This window comes from Geotrypetes seraphini, chromosome 3 (genome assembly GCF_902459505.1).
Source record: "Geotrypetes seraphini chromosome 3, aGeoSer1.1, whole genome shotgun sequence".
Lineage (NCBI taxonomy): Eukaryota > Metazoa > Chordata > Amphibia > Gymnophiona > Dermophiidae > Geotrypetes > Geotrypetes seraphini.
Window position 1 is genome coordinate 237,100,786 of NC_047086.1, and position 21,192 is coordinate 237,121,977.

General features: G+C 42.1%; 1 protein-coding gene across 3 annotated transcripts in view; it reads right to left on the bottom strand.

The window, feature by feature from the left end:
• The window catches only part of UTRN (utrophin), a 1,286,828-nt gene that overhangs the window by 234,179 nt on the left and 1,031,457 nt on the right, over window positions 1-21,192 (bottom strand). For all 3 annotated transcript variants that reach the window (XM_033935605.1, XM_033935603.1, XM_033935604.1), the window contains 2 exons: window positions 16,488-16,549; window positions 14,307-14,381 (listed from right to left, as the gene is read on the bottom strand). In XM_033935605.1, the coding sequence (XP_033791496.1) occupies window positions 14,307-14,381; window positions 16,488-16,549 (137 nt within the window). The remainder of the gene's footprint in view (window positions 1-14,306; window positions 14,382-16,487; window positions 16,550-21,192) is intronic.

Consider the following 21,192-nt stretch of genomic DNA (forward strand, 5'->3'; position numbering starts at 1 on the left):
GATTCTCACAGGATTGAACATAATCTCAATATAAACTATACACCTCAAGTTCTGTATCACAAATGGAGCTATCCTCTTTAAAGCACATCATAGAAAAAAAATATTCAGATTGTGATTATCACCTCAGGATCAGCACATACCCTTCCAAAGAGGAAAGAAGAGCAAACAGTAGCCAGCATAGTTAAAAGGTCAAGTGAAAGAGGCTATTAAAGTCAAAAGAGCATCTTTCAAACAATGGAAAATGGATCTGAATGAAATAGATAAGAAGCAACATAAACACCGGCAAGTTAGATGCAAAGCATTGATAAACGAGAAGATGACTAAAACAGAATATGAAGAGAAACAGAGGCAAAAACTCATAGTAACAGGTACATCAGAAGCAGAAAATCTAGCCTGTAAGGGAATCTGTGGGACCGTTAGATCATGAAGGATGATCATTAGGATGGAGTTGGTCCAGAGGGTGGCTATTAAAATGGTCAGTGGTCTTCATCATATAGTATATAGAGATAGACTTGTAGACTTCAATACGTATACTTTAGAAGACAGATGAGAAAGAGGAGATATGACTGACACATTTAAATATCTCTGGATCTGAATATGAGCTCTATTCCTGTTTTGGTTGCAATAGGCCTATTCGGAGTCAGATTTCTGAGGATTTGAAGCCTGTTAGATATTTGCATTCTGTTCCATTAGAGAATAGTAGGCAGAAATCTTTGAGAATGTGTAATAATTTCAATTGTCTTTTAATAAATTGCCATTCAGTAAGGAATAAAACAGCTATTTCTGATTTTATTGGGAGGAGTAAAGCATATATTACCAAAAATAAGACTTATCCCCAAATAAGCCCTAGAATGATTTTCGGGGTAGGTCTTAATATAAGCCCTACCCCCGAAAATAAGCCTCCTAGTCGCCGGCGGCAGCAGTGATCCCCCTGCGACTCTTCCATCTCCCCCACCCATCCAAACCTCAACCGCGAGACTGAAATACAGTACCTTATAACAAACTGCATCGTCAGCAGCACAGACCCTCATCACAGCTTCCTCATGTCCAGGCATTCCTCTGCCGCATTGATGATGACATCATCAGCAACACAGCAAAGGAACGCCTGGGTGTGAGAAAGCCGCGATGGGGCCCTGTGCTGCCGACGATGCGATTGTACATGAAAATAAATAAGACCTAGTGCCTTTTTTGGGCCAAAAATTAAAATAAGATAGTGTCTTATTTTGGGGGAAATGCGGTATCTGCTTTACTGAGACCTGGCTTCATTTTGATGCATGCATTTATGCTGAAACACAGCCTGTGTTGGGTCATTTAACAAAGAGAAATCTACTGTCCCATTCCATGAGTTCCTTGGTGCTTTTTTCTCTTTTGCTGCTTGGTGTGTACTTTCTTTTCCTCTCTTCGTATTGTGCATGGAAGAGTCAGACTACTAGTTTAATATTTTTTTCTACATCCGCTTTATGGTCTTTCACAGGTTTTCTTTTCCTATTCTTCTTTATATCCTCTTCTTAGTTTCCTTCCCCACATTTAGTCCCCCCCTTCACCCTTGCACAGCAGAAGTATAACAAGCAATCAGTTTACAGTACAAGTTAATAGTATCTCTTGCACTATTATTTTACAGTGATGCTGTTCCATGACATAGATGGCAAAGATGCAACAACTGCTACTGGCCCAAAGTATATTTGTTTTTCCTTTGTGATCAAGAGGCAGTGTCACTATTGGCTGCTCTCTCCTGGCTGACCTCAAGTTCAACAGTGGGAGAGGCAGCCTAAACAGAGACGGACGGTGGCTTTAGCATAAACTATAGCAGTGGTCTCAAACTCAAACTCTTTGCAGGGCCACATTTTGGATTTGTAGGTACTTGGAGGGCCGCAGAAAAAAATAGTTAATGTCTTATTAAAGAAATGACAATTTTGCATGAGGTAAAACTCTTTATAGTTCATAAATCTTTCCTTTTGGATAAGTCTTAATAATAATATTGTAATTTATAGCTAAAGAGACATATGATCAAGAAACTGTTTTATTTTACTTTTGAGGGCCTCAAAACAGGACCTGGCAGGCCGCGAGTTTGAGACCACTGAACTATAGAGAAAGATAGTGGAATCATATAGGGTGCTGTCAATGTGGGAAAAGTCAGTAATGCTGTGCCATGGGAAAAGGTCGAGATGGCAGCAGTGGCTCATGAACAGTAGATTTGATTCTGTGGGCACACACTTTTCGCTCTGGTCTAGTTTGTTCATGTTTCTCCATTCTCCTGCTTCTTCCATCTAGCGGTACTGGAGCCGTGCATGCTGACTAGCTATGTGTCCCATGCTTGACTGGAAAAAGGAAACAAACAGGTTTTTTGTTTTTCTTGGAAGTGCTTAACACCAGCACCTTTTCTGATAGTTGCCTGTTTTATTTGTTCATTATTTATTCAGATTTGCTATACAGGCAGTCCCCAAGTTACAGACACCTGACTTAAGAACACAGTTGAGGCTTCACTTGATTTCACTGAGCTGTATTTCCAGTGGCACAGGCTCCTACATTTCTCCTCTAGCAGATTCAGGAATGATGCTCTCTTTCCTCACATCATTGGTGGCAATCAGTTTTACATTACTACAAATATGAATTGGTCCTTGCCAAGAAATTTGGAACCACAGTCTTTTTCAATAGACACTGGTCTCCTTTGCAGACATATTTGCAATCATTTTCCAGCAGTGTTTAATGTTGAAACCTTGCTTCATATCAATTCTCTTGGTTCCATTTGTTTTGAATGTAAGCATACAAACAGATATTGTAACTCTATGCACTGATGTACTGCGAACCTCATTGATGTTTCAGTTTTATATTCTCTTGTATTTTTCAAAATCTTAATAAACTTTCATGGAAAAAAAGAACAGTGTGTAGTTGTGCATGCTGTATCTTGGAGGGAACACTGATAGGGACAGTTGGCCCTTTTGTCAGCTGGAAGCAGAGGTGAGTAGCAAGAATCTTCAAATCTACAAGTTCTGAGTTACATATAAATCTGACTTAAGAACAGCTTTAAAAACGTAACTCGTTCTTAACCTGGTGACTGCCTGTAGTAGATGGTTTTAGAGCAGATAGAAAGGGGACTCTTACTTACTTATATCAAATTCTTGGAGATGATGGTACTCTGCTAACCTATTCTCAGCTGCGTACTGAATATGGGTGGCCTCATTTAGATATTTTCTCATATCTCCAATTAAGTATTATGTATCCTCACTGAACTCCAAATTTTTGTGTTAAAAAAATCAATGAGACTCAACAGAGGGAAACCAGCCTCTCCCGTCAGGCTGAAGCTCTTTTGGTCTCAGTGTTGTTACTGTTATCCTGTTGAACCCTTTATAATAAAAATGATTAAAAAAAAAAATCAATGAGACTTTATCAGAGGTGCTTTGGTTGGAGGCTCAGTCGATGGTACCTTTAAAGTACTTTAGACATTCAATGCTGGAATTTTCTGCCCTGATGGATTATGATAAAGTGGCCTGTGTTTGGAATGCTGAATTGCAGATAAATTTACAAGGTACTCACCTTAAATTTTTTTGTCATTGCTGCACAGTCTACTGCCTGACCTTTTTTATTTTGAGATGGGATACAAATTTCTTTGTCACTTGTATATGGTGCCTTGGCGAGCCTATCAAACAACAATTATCTCTGTGGGTTTTTGTCTGAAACGTGGTCACCCCAAAATGACATTATCTCATATGTTCTGGGAATGCCCTTTGATTCACAGTTTTTGGTCAGTGGTTTTTTCCAAAGTCAGTCGTATGTGGCATTGTAATAGTTATAGCCTATTTTGGATTTTTGATATTCAACACCCGATACCTAAGGGCTATAAAGGTTTTTTTTGAAAAGGGTGATTCTTTTGAAATTAAAAGCTATTCTCTATTTATGGATAAAGCCTACAGGCCTGACATGGTCACTGGCGAACTCACATGTTACATCTTGTGTTCATGGAGGCTATGTCTGTTTCTGATTGGGATAAAAATAGGGTAGAATGTTACTTGTAACTTGGCAACCATTTTTAGATACATTGACCCCCTACTGCTCGCAGTCGTGTATTGTTAGGTAGACCTTAATTTTTTTTTTAATGCAGTCTTGGGAGGTGGGGTGGGTGGAAGGGTTTTGGGGGAAGGGTAGTTAGTTAATTAGTTGTTTCTTCTATTATTATTGTATCTGAAATACAGTTGTGTTCATGTAATTCATGCAATTTCTTTAAGACATGTTTACTTTTGTATTCATCTGTTATACTTGTTTACTTTTGCATTCATCTATTGTACATGATTGTTTTTAATTTCTAATTTAATAAAAATGACATTACACTAAAAAAAGGGAAATCAAGTAAGAAATGGAAAGGATATCGATGCCTTTCTTTCTTTTTCTTTTGCTGTAACTTGAAAATTTTTAATAAAGAATATTCGAACTACAAAAAAAAAGTATGTTTTTTTTTAAAAAAAGGTTTTTAAAAGCCTACATTATAGGTGCCTATGTACTTTAGAGAATCGTGTCTAATGGCGCCTAAGTCCTTCTCCGCCCCTAAACACGCCTACTTTGGAGTTTGGCACCATAAGAAAGGCACCTATCTTATGTAGAATTGTGCCTAAGAAGATAGGGGCCTATCATAAGGACATAAGAATAGCTTTACTGGGTCAGATCAATTGTCCATCTAGCCAGTATCTTTGTCCTCGCGGAGGTCAATCCAATTCACAAGTACCTGGCAAAAACCCAAATAGTAACAGCATTCCTTGCTACTGTCCCATGTCTGTCTCAATAGCAGACTATGGACTTTTCCTCCAGGAATTTGTCCAAACCTTTTTTAAAACCAGCTACTGTATATTAACTGCTCTTACCACATCCTCTGGCAACACGTTCCAGAGCTTGACTATTCTCCGAGTGAAAAAATATTCCCTCCTATTGTATTTAAATGTATTACTCTGTAACTTCATCGAGTGTCCCTCTAGTCTTTGTAAATCTTGATGCAGTAAAAAATTGATCCACTTGTAACTGTTCTACACCACTCAGGATTTTGTAGATTTCAATCATATCTCCCCTTAGCCATCTCCTATCCAAACTGAAGGGCACCCAACTGTTTGTGAAGGCTTTTTGAGTTGAAATTTTATATTCAAGCTGGATTTGAAGATTTTTTATGTTTAGCAACCATTTTTAAGAGTGTTGTTTTTTTAACAACTGAACTATGTATGTTTAACATTTTATGCTTGTTACTATGGAAACCATATAGGTAATATATATATATTACCTATATGGTTTCCATAGTAACAAGCATAAAATGTTAAACATACATAGTTCAGTTGTTAAAAAAACAACACTCTTAAATTTATAAATATAATTTATAAATTTATATAAATATATAATTATATAAATATAAATTTTTATATAAATAATAAATAAAAAATAGTCTTTCCTCAGACAAGAGGAGTTCCATCCCTTTTATCATCTTGGTCGCTCTTCTTTGACCTTTTTCTAGTGCCGCTGTATCCTTTTTGAGATAAAGAGACCAGAACTGAACGCAACACTCAAGGTGAGGTCACACCATTGAGCGATACAGAGGCATTATAACATTCTTAGTCTTGTTAACCATCCCTTTTATAATAATTCCTAGCATCTTGTTTGCCTTTTTGGCCACCGCCGCAAATTGGGCGGAAGGCTTCTGCATATTGTCTATGACGACACCCAGATCCTTTTCTTGAATGCTGACCCACCAAGGTGGTCCCTAGCATTCAATTAATTTGTTTTTCAATTATGCTTATTAAAGCACATAATTGAAGCCAATACGCCAATTAACTCCCTCTTTTACTAAAGCATAGCGTGGGTTTTAGGTCCGGCAGTGATGGTAACTTCTCCAATGCTCATAGGAATTCTATGTGCGTCGAAGCAGTTCTGCCGCTGACGCTAAAACCTGCGTTATGCATTAGTAAAAGAGGGGGTAAGTTAGGTGCCTATATTTAGGTACCTTTTATAGAATTTCTTTTTACAAAGCTGCAATAGTGAGTCACAGTGTAGCAAATGCTATTCAGCCCATAGGAATTGAATGGGCTATGTCACATTTGTTGCACAGGAATCGCTACCACGGCTTTGTAAATGGGACTTATCTTAAGAACTGGCAATGTTGTGGGGAAGATTTAAACTATTACATAAGGATGGGTTCTCTTTAACCATGGTAAAATACAATTGCTAGTGTTAATGTTAAAAAAAAGAAAGAAAGAAAAAGCAGCTTTTAAACTAGGTCATGGGGGCAAAGCCAACAGTTCCTCCTGGCTGGGTATAAGCTAGCTTCAAAGAATAATCAATGCATAAGGGAGAAGTTAGAATATCCCAAAAGAGAAGTGATAAATGCAGAAACAGCCCAGATGCATTTAAATAAGTAGCAGAAATTTCAACTACTCATTTCTACTGCTAGGCATGCTGTGAATACAATTAAGAACATACTTTAAATTCTTTATACAAAGTACAAAATTATATTGAAATTATAGGACACATTAACTTGATGGAGGGGTGGCATTTTGCGTTAAGGACGGCACAGAATAAAGTTCTGCAGGAAGTAAAACACAAAATGGAATCGTTAGGGAAAGAAATTACATTCACAATGGGGGAAATATAGTGGTAGAGTACACTCTGTTCCACCCAGACAGGATGCAGTAACAGACGATGAAATGCTAAGAGAGGAAAATTAAAATTCCATTTACCACAAAAATCATAATAGGGATGAGCTGTCCAATAATCAGAAAATCACCAAATACCAGCTCTTAACTAAGCAGTAGAAGCCTGTGTGTGAGATTTACAGTTAAGCCAGAAGAACTTAGAAAAGATTAATAGTGAGGAAAAAAAGACTTCAGGAAAAAGCGCCATCAGACCTCAAAACCTATAGTATAAAAATAAACTGAAGAAAATACATCAATGGCAAGGAAAAAAAAAAATCCACCTTATTCAAAAAGTTACAATAAGTAAACTAGAGCAGAATGGAAAGTAAGAATCCAGTTGAACTTTTAGTAAAGATAAGTGCTAATACTGTGTTATCAGTCTATTCTGGGAAGACCCTCGGGTCACAGATACAAAGTGTTCAGCCAATGAAACAGTGCTCAAAAAACATTTTCAATTTTCAGAAATCCCTTCCCCCTTTCCAGAGTCTCCCACCAACAAGATACAACCACCAAGAGCAATTGACGGCAAGATGACAAAGGAAAACAGGAACAAGAAGGCACCACAATCAGCAATTCAAAATGTGACTCCTGGCCAGGGGAGTCATAGTAGACCAGAAGGGTTCCCATATGGACGTGAAACGCAGACCTCACTGAGTGGAAAGATCCGGGGCACCCCAGCATTCCCAAGTCAGTAAGTGGATCATCTGAGTCCTCCACAGCGATATATGAGGAGCATCTGGCTCCAGCCATTTCAATAAAATACATTTTAATGCAGTTAGAATAGACCATCTGAGAAAGGCACTCGTGCTGGGCTTTCAAGGATGATGAGAGGGAGGAACACCAAACAGAACTGCAGGCGAAGGGCGGATATGCATTCTCCAAATATGGCCATTAAAGTTGAAAAGACTAGTCCAAAAGGCCTGAACAGTTGAGCATGACCAAAACATATGAGTTTTGCAGTTTATAAGCTCCTGGGGGAAGGGGGGAAGGGAGGGAAATAAATAAATACTGATGGTGGCATTTAGGTAACTTTAAGATGTATTTAAATCATATATTGTGCTAAAATGTATTATTAATTGATATATGTATTGAAAATCTTGAATGATATATAAGTTACCCGTATAGATAATAGTGCATTGTATGTAATACCTACTATTTATTATTTGTTTGGTACTGTTTATTAGTTTTAAAATCAATAAAGTTTATAAAAAAATAAAAACAAAATATATATATTTTTAAATATAATAGCTTGTTGATTAAGGTGGAGATTTTTCTAACCAGTGATGTGTATGCTTCAATGCATTTTTATTTTGTGATTGTTAAAGACTGACAGAGGCTCATTTTCAAAGCACTACACAAAGGGCAGGATTCACTAAACCTCCAAACTATGCACGATCCGTTTCCGACTGATTCAGTAAAGGCCTGCATGCAAATGGGGACGATCGTTAGCACGCCCCCTACCCATGGCCAGAGCAATCCCCGCTCATGCGCACACCCTGACAGTAGTGACAGGAGAAGCAGCCTCCTGTCACTGCTGTCTGGGCTCAGCCCAGCCCAGATCTCTCTTGCCTGCTCCCAGACTCTCCTGCTCTCTGCCACCATTCCCTGCAGTGCAAGCCCATGGTTTTAAAGTGACTCCTCCCTAAGGAAGTTCCTGATTGGCTGAGATGCCTCAGCCAATCAGGGTCTTAGGCCTCTCCCCGTGCATCAGATGATGTGCCGGGGCGGGGCCTAAGGCCGCTATTGCGCAGCGGTGGCCCTGGGGAGCAGGAGCAGGAAGACTTTACTCCTGCTCCTGAAGATCGTCGTAGGAGTAGGAGGGTACGGGCACCCCTCCTGCTCCTGAAGATGGATTTTCTTTTGCGGCAGAAGGAGCAGGAGGTACCAGGCACCCCTCCTGCTCCAAACTATTGCAAAGGTACCGGGGTGGGTAGGCCGGGCCTGACCACCTGGGCCGACCAGGCATGGGCCTGAGAGTGGGAGGACTAGGAGCAGGAGGGACCAAGCACCCCTCCTTCGTGCCGGGGGTGGGCTGTGCAGGTCGGAGGGGGAAGGGGAGGGGGGCAGGGCCGAGAAGGTCGGGGTGTGGGCGGCCATGCTTGGTGGGCACGTTTTAGTGAGGGGGTACATATTTTTTTGACAGGCCTGCCTGTCTTTTTTATTCTTTTTTTTTATGGGGCAGATATTTTGCGTGTGTAACACACGCAAAATATCTATGCCATGGAAAAAAATAAATAAAAAAGACAGGCAGGCCTGTCAAAAAGCCTGCAGACCTGACGGTAACTCAGTTAATGACAGGTCTGCAGCAGTCGGGTTTGCTACTAGTAAAACCTGACTCAAAATAGCCAAGCAATTGTTAGTGAATCAATCGCTTGGCTGTTTTGCATGGGGTTTTACTAATTTGCATGGGAGGATCGGGATCGGATCGCTACAGGCCTTAGTGAATCGGGCTGGATGGAAATCTGATCGTTAAGGGTTCGTAAACCGATCGGTACTTGATCGGTTTGCTTAGTTAATATAGCCCAAAGTACCACTGATAATTGATAATTAGCATCTTGTAAATTAGCATGGTTGTAAATGGCACTTAATTGTGGTAATTTGTTAGGTGCCTACCACTTTGAGGTAAGCGCCTAGACCAATGGTAGGCAAACTTATTAGTCAAAAGAGCCAAAGATCAGCAGTATAACGATTAAGATTTCTTTTGACAGCCATACCCCGCGCCTACTTGTGCTACGACAGCTACATCAACCCGACTGACATCCCGCTCGCCCGCACGTAGTTGAAATCAATTTGTGGCAGAGCCTAGAGAATGACACGGGGAAAAAATTTGCCTTCGCCTCTGTCCCGTCCCTGCAAACCATCTGATCCCATCCACACAAGCCTCAAATAGTTTTATACTGAACTTATATTAAAGTATAAAAAGAAACAATATTCTGTACAATTGTCAATTTATAAATCAGCGTCTTCTCCCCACTCTCTCTTCCCCATTTCTGTTCAGCGTCCTCAGCCCACTCTCTTTCCAATTCCCTTCAGCGCACGCACATAAAAACAAGCAAGCAATTTTATATCATTTTCATTCTATTCATTCATAGAAATTAAAGTCTAAATAATGCCAGTCACATAACAAAACATGATTTTACAAAAATAATTCCCTGCACAGTCAAGCCTGCAAGGATTACTAGATGTTTTTCAGCAGTTCCCCTCCCTCCCTCCCCTTTACCTTTGTGGCCAAGTCAAAATGATCAACCGACAATAAAATTTTTTTAAAAAACCCACAAAGCACACTGTACGCAGAGAAAATGTTACTTATCATTTATATTCCGTGGGTTTTCAAAGAGGTCAAGGCAGATTATTTTATGCAATGTCACCTCAGTAATAACTATACAAAAATAGACAAATATATCTCCTCCCTTTTTACTAAACCGCAATAGCGGTTTTTAACGTAGGAAGCTGTGCTAAATGCTCTGCATTGCTCTCGATGCTCATAGGCTCCCTGCGCTAAAAAACACTATTGCGGTTTAGTAAAAGGGGGCCATAGTGCAAAATATAGTCAGCAGACATAAATTCTCAAAACGGACACATTTTGATCACTAAATTTAAAATAAAATCATTTTTCCTACCTTTGTTGTCTGGTAATTTCATCAGTCTCTGGTTGCACTTTATTCTTCTGACTGTGCATCCAATATTTCTTCCCTTCTTTCAGCCTCCTGCATGCTTCCTCTTTTCCAGACCTCATTCCCTCCCTCAACTTTTTCTTTCTTTCACCTTGCCCTCTTCTTTTTTTCTGTCTTTCTCTCTCTCTCCGTGCCCCCTTTCTTTCTTTCTCCATGCACCCTTTCTTTCTGTCTTTCTCTCTCCATGCCCCCTTTCTGTCTGTCTCCCTGTCTTTCTGTCTCCCTTCTTTCTTTCTGTCTTCCCTACCCCCCTTTCATTCTTTCTCCATGCCCTCCCCCAAGCCACTGCCATTGGGGAACAAGCCGCCACCACCGCCATAGGGGAACAGGCCACCGCCGAGTTCTGAGCTCTCCCTGCTTCCCTTCCCCGTAAAGAGGATGCTGAAGCGCCGGGCCGACCAGTTTTCGCCACCCGATGTCAATTCTAACGTCGGATAGGACGTTCCAGGCCAACCAGGCAGCGATTGGCTGGCCCAGAACTTCCTCTTCGACGTCAGAATTGACATCGGGTGGCGAAAGTTGGTCAGCCCTGTGCTTCAGCATCCTCTTTACGGGGAAGGGAAGCAGGTTGGACACCCCTACTCTAGCTAGCTGAACCACGAGCCACACTCAAGTGGCTAAAGAGCCGCATGTGGCTTGCGAGCCGCGGTTTGCCGACAACTGGCCTAGACTAAGACACCTACCAGAAAGTGTACATGGTTAGGGGGAAGATTATGTGTGTGTTTTTCATGTACCGTATATACACAAATATAAACCGATCTGAATATAAACTGAGGTAACCTTTTTTCCACAAAAAAAGGTTGACTCAAATATAAACTGGGGTGGAGGTTAATATTCCAGCGCCTTGCCTTGCCCTGTCAGGTTCTGCACTTTATTCTTCCTCTTTCTCTGCTCTGCCAGGCTCTGCAACGTCCCCTCACTCCCTCCCTCCCGTACCAGTCTTTGCACCCAGTCCCCCTCCCTCTCTGACAGGTTCTGTACCCTATCCCTTCTCATTCCCGATGACTTGCAGGCCTCCACCAGACCTACCGTGAGACCTGGTAGTCCAGTGGTGGCTAGAAGAGAAGGGATCCCCCTCCCATCTCCTGTCTCAGCCGATTCTAAGAATTTTTACCTCCCTCCTGCCAACCCCGCGTACCTTTTGTATCCCTGGTGGTTCAGTGGTGAACCGCGGCAGGAGCGACTTTCCTTTGCTCTTGCACACGCAGAGCTGCTACCTAATTGGCTGCCATGAGTTCTCGTGGGACCGCAAGAACTCACGGCAGCCAATCAGCTAGCAGCTTTGCATGGGAAGGTGCGAAGGAAGGTCACTCCTGCCTATACAGAGCCACTAGTTGATTGGCTGCCATGAGTTCACGGCAGCTAAACAGCTAACGGCTTTGCATGGGCAGGAGTGAAGGAAGTGGAAGTCGTGATTTCACAACTTCCACATGTAAGTAGTAGCCCTTTCATATGCAGCTGTCCTATGGAAATGCAGCCAATTAAGTAATGAGGCCATGTTTTGACCTTGACTTCATTTTGGAGGTGGATATAAACTACATGGGATTACCGTAAGGAGAAAGACTCCCTTAATCTCTCATGTAATGCCCTGGCCAAAATAAGCACTTTTTTGAAAATCTATGTGTATAGATTTTAATTTCTCCTAAGCCGTTCCCACTTGAAATCTGTACATGGTAAGGATATCCATCTGTAAATAGCAGCTCTCGTATGAGGAAAGACTAAAAAGGTTAGGGCTCTTCAGCTTGGAAAGGAGAAGGCTGAGGGGAGATATGATTATAGTCTACAAAATCCTGAGTGGAGTAGAATGGATACAAGTAGATTGATTTTTCACTCCATCAAAAATTACAAAGACTAGGAGACACTCAATGAAACTGCAGGGAAATACTTTTAAAATCAAGATGAGGAAATATTTTTCACTCAGAGAATAGTTAAGATCTGGAATGTATTGCCAGAGGTTGTACAAAAAGCAGATAGTGTAGCTGGTTTTAAGAAAGGTTTGGACAAATTCCTGGAGGAAAAGTCCATAATCTTTTATTAAGACATGGGGGAAGCCTCTGCTTGCCCTGGATCGGTAGCATAGAATATTGCTACTCCTTGGGTTTTGGCCAGATACCAGTGACCTGAATTGGCCACTGTGAGAACAGACTACTGAGCTTGATAGACCATTAAGGCCATTGATGGACCAGTAAGGCCATTCTTATGTTCTTAAATGCATATGCAATATTCCTGAGTAAATTCCATAATTAACAAGTGAGTATATTTCTAAAATTCCAGCCAAAGTATTTTTACACTCGGTGTGCAATTAAACTGTAAAATTTGTTACTGGAGGATTTGATCAAAGTAGCACAGCTAGGCTTTACACCAGCTCCTGGAGGAAAAGTCCATAGACCATTAATAACCATGTCAGTTTTGGAAAACAACTTTGTATCCTTTTTAAAAACAAGAACAGATCTAGATCTCTATTTCAAAAGCATCTCCATGTTGTAAGTAGCAGTACTTGTAGGTGTAAATCATAAACATCCGTAAATAGTTATTTTTGAAAGCTGCTTTTTAGTTCAGGCATAGTTCAGGCGGGGCTTAAATCTGTCCATGTATCTCCTATTTCACAAAGGGAACACATGCTTATGAGGAAAATTCAGCAGCTCAGAGCTATGAAATAGAATTTTAAAAGGAGATAATTTTGGCTAAGACTTTAAGATTCACGGGATTAAGCGAGTCAATCTCTTTAATCCGCCATTGCTTAATCTGGCTTGCAAAATGAAACTCAGTTAAAATTGTGGCTTCACTTCTCTCATACTTAGGGCTAGATTCACAACCTGCCCGATCCGTATCCAATCCTGGCAGGTCCGATGGATTCAGAAACCAGTAATATTCTAATAGGGGTGATCAGAGGAACGCCCCCATCCGCCAACACGGATCGCTAGTGTGCGATCCTGATGCATGCGCAGACCATCTGTCTTCCCTGTAGATGGTCTGCACATGCGTTCCTGTTTGTTTTTGCTGCGTTTTGGGGGAGGGGGCGGCAGCTCGGCTAAAACTCACTGGCCCTGACTCTCCAGACTCGCACTGCAGGGAAGGAGGCAGAGAGCAGGAGAGTCGGGGCAGCAGAGATTAGTCTGGGCGGCCGAGAGCAGGGGGATTTTGGGGTGGTGAGGCTGAAAGTTGGGGCTGAAAGGCAGGAGAAGGGCAGAGAGCAGGGCGTCAATGGAGCTGGAGAGTGGGAAAGGACATTTGCTACTGGTCCCCAGCAGTCGCTTCTTCGGTTGATTGGCCAGCCCAGTCGGTTCACAAAATTTGTTTTGTGAATCGCGTCCCTGCCTACATTGCATGCCGTTCCCCTCATTTGCATGCGCGGATCGGAATCGGATCTGCAGAGAGGTAAGTGAATTGGGCCGGAGTAAAATCGGGCCACAAAGGGGTCGCAAACCCATCGGTACACGATCGGTTTGCTTTGTGAATCTAGCTTGTAATCGGCAGAACTTAAATGTGTAGGTTCTTAAAATGGGGTGGCTATATATGGGTGTGGCACTGCTTACTTGTGAAACCATAACTTCTATATGGAAGCTGCCGAGTACCTGCCAATCAGTTTATCTGCATTCATATTTCTAAAATGGCTGCTCCCACTATATGCACTTACATGCATGTGCTCTCCTGCGGGCATTGTAGAAAAAGGTCTGCATATGACTTGGACATCTGAACTCCTCTCTCTACATTCTATGTAATCTTTAAGATCGTGCAAAGACCTCATGACATACATTGCCCACTATCTGGAATAAGATATTCATATTGGGTGACCTTTAGTCTGACCCCTTATAGCATGTCTTATATTCTTAACTAATGCCCAGTAGTGATCCAGTGCTATAACTGGGCTACTGGGTTAAACCAGTTCTTTTCTACATAATTGTATGTTTTGGAAGAAAAACTACCCTAAGCAGCACAGAGGCTATTACGAGTATTTGGAATAACTTACAGCATAGTGCTTTCTGTAATCTACGAATTTTCATGGCCGTACGGTAAGCAGAGAAACGCACATTGTTCAAATCAGCTGAAATAAAAGAAAACAGGAAAATTAGGTGCTTGGTAAGGAAATTAGATACATATACTTCTCTATATATACTTGTTTTGATCTACTACTGAAAAAAGATGGGTTAAAGTCCAAATCCCCTTCCTTTCCCTTCCCTTCTGCAGCTGTGCAAACATATTATTCTGTAATGTGTTTCATTGTAGATGTATCTGATGATATCTGGAAAGATCATCTGAAATACACTGAAAACCGGCTGTAAAAAAGCTCTGATGGCCATGAAACATTTCTTTTCTATAATTTTTATTGCTCTTGCATAGTTATTTCTAGTCCACAATGTTAGCAGCTATAGGTGTCCTGAAGACAAAGATAAAATGCCATAAATAAGGGTTGAGGATATATATGTTCCTATTAAAAGATCAGAGGAGGAAATTTTTTTTCACTCAGATAATAGTTAAGCTCTGGAACGCGTTGCTAGAGGATGTGGTAAGAGCGGATAGTGTAGCTGGTTTTAAGAAAGGTTTGGACAAGTTCCTGGAGGAAAAGTCCATAGTCTGTTATTGAGAAAGACATGAGGGAAGCCACTGCTTGCTCTGTATCGGTAGCATTGAATATTGCTACACCTTGGGTTTTGGCCAGGTACTAGTGACCTGGATTGGCCACCGTGAGGACGGGCTACTGGGCTTGATGGACCATTAATCTGACCCAGTAAGGTTATTCTTATGTTCTTATGAAATAAGGTTATCTCTATGTCACATATAAGGCTCACTTTGATGTGTCAAAATTATTACATTTAAAAGCACATGGGAGGTAATTTTACAACAGTGAAAGTCTGAAAAGATGCCCATTTTATAATGGTAACACATGCACCCATGTACTTCATATAAAAAGCACACAGAACCAGACCCACTAGCACATTAATTTATACACAAACTTGCACTAGCTCTGTACAGTGTGTACATCTGAGTCCGCATTTTATAACATATGCATATAAATTACAATTCTCTCTCTCTCCCAACCGATGCCCCAGACTTGCATACATACGGTCTGCATAAATTACGAGTGATTTTTAGTGGGCATACTTTTCTGCATGTATCGCTCCTACAATTATTTCAGAGCCCTTTCTACATGAGAAACAGGTTTCATGAGGAAAAAGATTCATAAAAATTAATCGATAAGCAGGGCCATGCCATTGAGCGAGCTTTGCAAAAAGCCAAGGGCCACCTCTTGCAGCACCAGCTCCTTGCTTTCCTGTTATCTGGGGTCTCTCTCTCTCCTATTCTTGTGTCCGGTATCTCTCCCTTTCTAATTGTTTCCCCCACCCTCCAAACTTATAGCAAGTCACCAATAGTGGAAAGACTGAAGACAGACCTCCTCCAGCTGGTCCTAGAGCCTCATCTCTGCGACATCCTACCCACAGGAGGTCACATCAGAAGAGGTAGGACATGGAAGGGAGAAAATGCTAGGGCCAGCTGAAGGCAGCTCATCTTCAATGCTGCCCTGAGTTTTGGAGGATCACAGGGGAGAGAAAGAGATGCTAGACTTGGAGGAGATGCCACAACTATAGTGTTGGGGAAGAGGGCTGAACCCACATTATGGGAGGGAGGAATTCTGGATCAAAAGAGCAAGTACAGGAGGGAGGAGGAGGGAGAAATGCCACAACTGGGGGGATTTGAGAAGAGAGAGACTGGACTGGGGGCTGGAAAGTGGGTGAGAAAGGGGAAAGATGCTGGAGCAGGGGAGAGATGGTTTGGAGGAATTGGGGAGCAGAGGGAAAAGGGAGGAAGAGTGAGCAGTTTGGAGGTAAGGAGACATGGCAAGGGAGAGAGGGCAAGATACTGGAATGGGAGGGAAGAGATAAAGGAAGAGATGCTGCATTGCAGGTTGGGGGGCAAAGGAAGAAAGGAAGAGAGAGAGGAGAAACTGGATGTGGAGAGGAATAGGGATACTTTGGTAAACCCTTTGATTGGGAGTGCTAAGCATTCATCAAAAGTATGTCAAGCGCAGTCCCACTGAATTTGAAAGCGACAGTGTCTGGTGCCCACAGGATATGCTTAAGCCAGCAAGTTTCTGGTTAGTAGGCAATGCCTATTGAATACTAGAACACTTATTAAGTTCTTATGTACTCACCTAGGGACTCGAAAAGTTCAGTCATTTTAGGATGATCCCAACATGTAGTCTCTGTCTGATGACTGTGAGACAAGGAAATAGATAAAGATTTACAAAATAAGTTTGAGTGTCAACTGTTTCCGACAGACCCTCCTAAATTCTATGGCATTCTATGGGTAACAAGAATCATGATGCTTTCATTTCACAAACTGTGCACTTTGTTGTGTATTTCATTAGCACAATGACCAAGCATTCTACTGCGTATTTCACTGGTTTATTAAAATGTAAATTAAGCATATACACAATGGCATAGTAAGGGTAGGTGGCAACGCCTTGCGACCTCCTCTTCACCCCTCTTGCTCCTTCTGTGCCCTCCAGCCCCATACCTCCTTTTACTAAGGCGTGCTAACCGATTTAGCGCATGCTAAAGATTAGCTGGAGTGTGTGGTGCAGGGGTTAGAGCTACAGCCACAGCACTCTTAGGTTGTGGGTTCAAATCCCTCGCTGCTCCTTGTGACCCTGGGCAAGTCACTTAATCCCCTCATTGCCCCAGATACACTAGATAGAGTTTGAGCCCACTGGGACAGATAGGAAAATATGATAAAGTACCTGAATATGAACCACTTAGATAATTAGTGGTATATAAATAATAAAATAAATATATAATGGGCATGTTAGCATTTAGCACGTGCTAATTTTTAGCGCGTGCTAAATTGGTTAGCGCACTTTAGTAAAAGGACCCCTAAATTTTCTCCAGCACGACCAGTTTCTCTGGCCTACTGGTTGCACTGGCATTGGCTTGCCCTGTGACCCTGAAGGGATTTCAGAGGGGAGCCAGGCTGGCGTGAGCAGCAGGCAAGAGAAGATGCTCGCTCTAGCAAAGATTTATAGAGGCATGGGGATGGGGCGGGGAGAGAAGGCATGAGCTTGGTGTGATGGGGCGGAGAGATGCCGGCGCCCCCAGTATAATGACACCCAGGGTAGTCTACCCTCTCCTTTACAACGCCACTGCATATAAATTTTTTTTGATAAATTTTTATTACACCAAAGTGAGCCACACATGTTTGTTCTTCATGGTGGCCCCAGTCAAAACCAATACAAGAACCAAGACCTTCCCACTGTCCCCCACCCACCTATCATGTACATTTTAAAAATAATTTTTAAGTTCCCTTGTATTCAAGAACTAAGGGTCTTTTTACTGAAGTTTAGTGCATGTTAATAAACAGCTAAAAGAAAAGTGCCCTGGTTAAAGCTACAGCCTCAGCACCCTGAGATTTTAGGTTCAAACCCATGCTGCTCCGTGACCCTGGGCAAGTCACCTAATCCCCTTATTGCCCCAAGTAAATCAGATAGATTGTGAGCACGACAGAACAGACAGGGAAAAATGCTTGAATACCTGAATAAATGTGTGTAAACGGTTCTGAGTACCCCTGGGAGAATGGCATAGAAAACTAACTAAATAAATAAATTGTATAACTTTGGGCCATGTGGCACTTAGGCCTGGATTCTCAAATCGGCACCAATTTTTTTTAGGCACTGGTATGTCAAATCTCAGTTAAAAATGCATTTCAAATGATGTTTTTAACTGAGTTTCAAAGTGCCTATCGGAGCCTAAAAAACTGTCACAAGAATTGTGCCTATGTAAGCACTTTAAGACATCGAACACCACTATAGGCACGGCCAGTGGTGGAAGTGGCGTTAGGTAGCCTAAAGCACCTATGTAAGTGTGATTCACGTGAAGATAGGCACCGGAAATGTAGGCCTGGAAAACCCTGGACTACATTTCTGGAGCCTATCTTTCTTGCAGGCACGATTCTTCAAATGGCGCCAATGTGTGATTGACACACAATTGGCAGCCACTTTTTAGGCAGCCGCTAATATCAGCATCGTTTATAGAAAACGGGCCTTTGTGCATACGAGGGGTATTCTATACAGTTTTCAAAACAGTTTTGTTTTATATTCAATATAGTCCCCTGATAGCTCTATCTACTTTTCCTTCAATAAGTTTAATCCCTTTGAAAAGAATTCTTCTGTTTGACCTTCAAACCAGGATGACATCTTCATCACTTGAAAACTGCTGTCCATGAAGAGATTTCCTCAAAACTCGGAAAGGAATTGAGGGGTACAGATAGGAGTAGAGGTAGGTCATAGGGATAGTCAGGGACCACTGTTCAGGAAATGGGCCTGATGGGCGGGAGTGGACCGCTGGGCGAGATCGACCTCTGGTCTGCCTCAGCGGAGGCAACTTCTTATGTTCTTATCAAGAAATAATCTGAGGGAGCCAGGTCAGGACTGTAGAGTGGATGGTTCAGCTACTGAAAATCCACATTCTCGGATGGCAATCTGTGATTGTCATGACGTGCATCGCCTAGTGCTGCAGGAGTCAGGGAAAAATGTTTTGATTCAATTTGGCCTATGGAATTGATTCTTCGATTCAACTCACTTTTCCCCCTCAATAGGGCGTTTTTCTCAAATGTCCTGGCGGGTTTATTTTGTAACCCCTTCACCCACTCTAGCCCCCTTTGCCCTCTCCAGCCCCAACAAAAAAGACTTTTCCTCTCTCTGTTAGGTACTAGCTCACGCTCACTGTCTTAACACCAGCTCTGGCAGGATAGACATCTCAAATCTGACATATTGTAATCACAAAACAGAAAATAAAATTATTTTTCTACTTTTTGTTGTCTGGTCATTTTATTATTCAAATCATGTTGGTCTCAGGCTCTGGTTTCTGTTTGTCTTCTGTTAACTTGCTCGCCAGGGTCTCCTGTCCATTTGACATTTTCTTCTTTCTCAGTGCTCATCATCCATCTTTCATCTCTGTATCATCTCTTCCACTGCCATATCCAACATTTCTTTTCTTTCCCACTGTCTACCATCTCTCTCTCTCTCCCTGCCTTGTGCCCTGGGTCAGACCTCTCTATTCCCCTCCATTATCATGTGCAACATTTCTTTCTCCCCTGCACCATCTCTCCCTGCCGTCTACCCTATATCCAACATTTCTCCTTCTCTCTTCTCCATGCATGTCTCCCTACCCTCCACCATATGCAGGATATCTCCCTCTCACCCTTTTCTACCTCTGTTGCATCTCTTCCTCTCCTCCATCCCATATCCACCAATTCATCCTCTCTCTTCTCCCCCCCTCCGCCCTGTGCAGCAGTTTTTCATTCCTCCCATCCCCCTATGCAGCAGCTTTCCATCCCTCCTATTCCCTTGTGTAGCACCTCCCAATTGACCCCCCCACCACCTTTCGGGCCGCCTAAAGTTGCATCAGCGGAGGCAGTAACCAGCTTTGCAAAGGCAGCACAGGTTTCTCATGGTCTGCCCACAAGGGCTTCCCTCTGCTGTGTCATCAGTGATGCGGCAGAGGGAAGGCCCTGGCGAGGCAGACCAGGAGAAGCCTGTTCACGTGCTGCGTTTGTAAAGCCGGAAATCACCACCATTGCTGCTATGTAAGAGATCAGGAGGTATGTCTGGAGTCAGGACTCACTGAATCAATAAGTCTGATTTTTTTAAAAAGTGAATAGAATTGAATCAATTCACCAAGGTTAGTCGATTCGAAGGCAATCAGGCAGCACTAATACTGGTGAATTGTTGTTAAGAAGAAACACACTTGCTGTGAGTTTTCCTTATCTTTTCTCCTTGATTGACTCCCACAAGTGATCATTGCGTTAGCGTAACTCTCCCCGGTTATGTTTGTCTTTTGTGGCATGAACTCCAGAAGCAAAAGTCCATCATCTCAGAAGTCAGTTGCAATGACTCTGCCTGCAGATTTTTCTGTCTTGTACTTTTTGGGGGTGGGGGATGACTTGTGCTTCCACTGCATTGACTCCATTTTGGGCTCAGGAGCTCTGTGATAGACCCGAGTCTCATTTCCAGTCACCAAACGAAAAAAATTCACTTGGTCTTCGTGGAACATCTCCTAGTTCTCCTGACAGCACTGAAGCCTCGTGGCCTTCTGACATGGCGTCAGCATTCTTGGAACCCATTTTGAACTAACCTTGGACATGCCCAAGTTATGTGTTATGTGACTAGTCAGTCAGGCAAAACATGGTGATTATGTGAAAAAGTGATGTAATTTGCTTTTGAGATATTTGATAAATACTGTTTTAAAAAATAAAAGTGTGGAAACTTTTTGAAGATCCCTTGTAATTCCCCAGAATATATTCAGTGTACATAGCACCATCAATAACAGAGTTAGTGGGAGAGGCAGCTGGTATACCATGAAGGTGTTCTTCCACGCTATTTCAAAAGTACCTTTGCAGTCCCTTTACTGCAGACACAGGGGTCCTTTTACTAAGGCGCACTAACTGATTTAGCACGCATTAAATGCTAAGGCACCCATAGAATATAATGGGTGCGTTAGTATTTAGCGCATACTAATCTTTATCGTGCGCTAAATCGGTTAGCACGCCTTAGTAAAAAGACCCCATAGTTGTTGTATGTCCCCCCCCCTAAGGATTTTAACTTGCCCTACCACACCGTAGTCTCCCTCAAATAGTTGAGCAACTGTCTATGGACCTTTCCAACACTAATCAGTTTATTCATGAGTCTCTTTAGCAGGCTGGCTCTCAAAAGCTTTGATGAAATCCAAGTAAACCACAACCAGTGTATGACCTTGATCTGATTTTCTCGTTATTCAGTTGTATTAAGCCAAAATGTGTTCTTCAGTCTCTCTCCCCCCTCCCCCCACCTCTCCCTTGGGTAAAAATTATGCTTCCTCAACCTA